The sequence below is a fragment of the Vollenhovia emeryi genome, unplaced genomic scaffold, assembly GCF_000949405.1.
Source record: "Vollenhovia emeryi isolate VEMERY1.0 unplaced genomic scaffold, V.emery_V1.0 DF942493.1, whole genome shotgun sequence".
In the NCBI taxonomy this organism is placed as follows: Eukaryota; Metazoa; Arthropoda; class Insecta; order Hymenoptera; family Formicidae; genus Vollenhovia; species Vollenhovia emeryi.
The window spans coordinates 1-3,753 of NW_011963873.1; the positions used below are offsets into that span (position 1 = coordinate 1).

Consider the following 3,753-nt stretch of genomic DNA (forward strand, 5'->3'; position numbering starts at 1 on the left):
GCCCCCTCCCCTCCCGCCCCCTCCTCACCCACTCCATCCCCCCTCCCCGCCCCCGCCCCAGTTAAAATATAACCCTACCTACACTATGTCCGAGGTATGGAGTGGATCTCGCCTCACGTGGAATGATTAAGATGTTACGGAGAGAAATTATAACAATTACTATAATAATTATTCATTTATCTCTAATATCTGTCCTCTCATCTAAGCATGTGCTTTGTAGTACATATATGATTCCATATAGGTTTGCGACTTTTCACGTGAAGCGAGATCAACTCCACACCTTGGACATAGTTTGGTTAAGGTTATATTTTAACTGGGGTGGGGGCGGGGAGGGGGATGGAGCAGGGAGAGGAGGGGGAGGGGGTAGGAGGAGGTGGGAAGGAAAGGGAGGGGGCGGGAGGTGTTGGGGCGCGCGCAGCGCGTCGTGCTAAACGCACTTGCAACTTACGTGTTTAAGTCCATCATTTTTCTCGAAAACTATCACTCGTACAGTAAAAATAAATAAGACGTAAAATGCATATTTCAAAGAGATCTACAACTTTTGTTTAAAACCCTTTTCAAAATTTTTAATATTTGGTGAGATAAATATTAGAAACCATATTCTATTCGTTAAACATTTTTGTTAATAACTTTTTAACGAACCACGAGCGACGGCTAAAACCTTCTGAAGGTCACTCAGGGTCATGACCTTGACAACATATGTCAAGGTCATCGAGATTGGAGGGTGGTCCGTTATTCTATATAATTACCTACGATTTTTATTGTTATAAAAAGCTTTGCAAATCTATATCATTTTAAGACACTAATAAGTCAAATTATTAAGGGAAACAAAACGGTTTCGAAAAGACAAGTTTCACGATTAAGAAGGTTCAAAGCTCTATTTGTGAAGAACAGCATCCAATTTACCCGTGATTACTCGTAAGTATTCATCATAACTTATCAATAATGCAGAAGGGACGCTCTTGTCAACAAAACAAAATTGAAAATTGTTTCAAATTCGAATGTTGCCTTTTCAAATGTTTCCTTCAATATACTTGTGTAGTACTAAATTGTCATTGTATAACGAGCTAGAGGTTATATTTCAATATTTTTAGTTTTTACCAATTGCAAATTTCATAAAACTAATAAAAATTCTTTCAGAATAGTAATTTTTGCGATATTAATACCGATATTCTCATGGGCTATATTACTTTTGGCAATTGGCGATGATCCAAAGAACTTGAATATCGGGATTGTTAACGATGAAGCTGGCAATTGCGACAGCAGCAACTTTGGCAATATTTGGAATGATGAAATCAGCTGTCACTTCAGCAACCTCAGTTGTAGATTCCTGAACAATTTGGACGACTCCATTGTGACACAGGTATAAAAATTTAAAAATTAATCATGTAACGTAGTTATTTAATGATGTTGTACATACAATATGTATATTAAAGTAGGATCAAATAAGCTTGCAAAATGCCTACTCAGTGCGTATGTGGACGCTCTTTATTGCTCTTACCACACATGCAAGACGAACAAATTTATGTTTCAATCACAAGAGCTTACTCTAACGTTTTGCACGGGTAGGCTTTCCACTAACGGCTCCACTCGGCTAACGCACTGTTGCCGAGAGTAAATACAGAACAAAGCACACTCGAAAGTCCTAGGACTAGAAATATCAATATACAAAAGACACGACACATAAATATAATGTAGCGTGCACGGATGTCTTTAATGTATATGGTTAAAATGGCACTATCTGTATTCTCGGTATCCATTTGTCTGTCACCTATTTATTCCGATACACATTGGAAAAATTTTATTCAATATAAATTAATGGAAACCGATTAATTATCATTAACACGTTTATTGATGATTCTCATTAATTATATTGTGTTTTCAGAAGTACTATAACAATATTTCAGAGGCGAAATATGATGTTCAAAGAGGAGAACTTCATGGTATAATATATTTTCATCATAATTTTTCTGAAGCTTTAAAAATACGAGTGGAACATGTTACTTTCGCGAAGGATTCCGATCTTCTTGCTAGTCAGATTCAAGTTTTCCGTGATATGAGCGGTACGCTATATGTTGTACAGAGCATTCTACAAATAGTTAAGAAATTTTATTAATTTGTATACGTGTATGTATCTACACACATACACAAACACGCGCGGGCGGTCGCGCGCGTACGTAGAAGAATGTATTTAAATAGAAAGTTTTATTATTTAAAATACTACACAAAAAGGAATTTGAAAGATTAAAACAATTGCACGTACTAAATATTTTGACACGAACGACATGTAAAATAATAAATTTGTTACAAATGTTTAAATTTATAATGGCTTTTGTCACAGAGCTACAAATAGGACATTTTCTACAGAAGCATCTATTTGAATGGTTTCTAGACGTTTTCAAGGCTATCATGAGTGACTGTAAATATTTGCCAAAAGTAGCCACTCCGCCGATACGAGTCAGTATATTTTATAACTTTCAATTTTATAAGTAAATCTCTTTCCATTTTTCTTTCTCTCTCCGTATACCTTGCGTAACACTACGAAGAAAATTCAATTTTCTATCCTTTTCAGTTTGAAGATCCTATATATGGTACTACTGATTTAAAGTATATAGACTTCGTGATACCATCAATTCTAGCAGTGTAAGAAAAAGTCATGCCAACATAATAAATAAACTTAATCTACTAAACTACTTATAGTATTGTAATATGTTTTTGCAGAGTAGCCTTCAATATGGGCAATGTTGTCTCTTCCATCTTGATAATCACAGATCGAGAGGAGGGTGTCTGGAATCGAAGCTTAGTTCAAGGTATTAATTTTTTAATGACACTACGAAATAGAGTTTACGAATATTTCTTTGCCTTTGTATATTTTATGACATTAATGTGAACATATTGTAAATACGTGATAGGGGTTAAAGCAAAAGAAATTCTGCTGTCTCACATTGTTGTTGAGAGCATCGTCACAATTATCCAGTCCATTACGATAATTCTCTTAGTCTTCCCTGTATGGGGTTTGGAATGTAAAGGATCGATATTGGTTATAATCTTCCTTCTCTTTCTCAACACGTTTTGTGGAATGATGTGTGGTGAGTACTCCACTCTGTATATCAAAAAGCGTACAGCAGCAATTCGGAATCAATTGAAAATTTCCTTGATTGTTTGTGTTAATGCATTTGCAGGTTTTGGTATATCTGCCTTTTGCACAACTGTTTCGTCGGCCATATTCTTGTCAACCGGAAATTTCTTAACGACAATATTAATGACTGGTGAGGCTTTACTCTATCTGTTTCTCGGAAATTACCTCTCACTTTAATTAGTTATTATATTAATTTTAAATTTAGTTTTTTATTACGTAATGATATATAAACAGTATACCTACAGTAATATATAAAACGTTTAAATAAAAAATATCAAAATTAACATGACCAATATACAGCGGATAATTATCTTCTTACGTTAATCGAATTTTTATTAATATACAAATTTGACAAAATTATAGGATCTTATTGGCCAACAGAGGCAATGCCGACATGGCTTGACTGGATTAGCTACATATGGCCAACTACATTGGCCTCCCAATCTTTCAGGGGAATCATTTACAAAAATTCTTCCATTTCTGATTCGGAAGTTTATATTGGTATTATAACAACATTAGGGTGGACAGTGCTGTTCTTTGTCGTAACTATATTTGGTATGAAATTGAAATCGTAGTATTATTAGAGGTTTTTGTCTACATTATATAAATACAGT

The 3,753-nt window shown here is 34.8% G+C and overlaps 1 protein-coding gene across 1 annotated transcript; it reads left to right on the forward strand.

Moving 5' to 3' along the window:
- Window positions 1–745: 745 nt before the first annotated feature.
- LOC105568621 (ABC transporter G family member 20-like) lies at window positions 746–3,747 on the forward strand (the record flags this gene model as incomplete). Its single annotated transcript, XM_012024438.1, has 9 exons — window positions 746–918; window positions 1,141–1,363; window positions 1,886–2,063; window positions 2,342–2,457; window positions 2,573–2,643; window positions 2,722–2,810; window positions 2,913–3,089; window positions 3,183–3,269; window positions 3,503–3,747. Coding segments are annotated over 9 exons (1,326 nt in total), but the record flags the coding sequence as incomplete, so codon positions are not given.
- Between the last annotated feature and the right edge of the window lie 6 nt (window positions 3,748–3,753).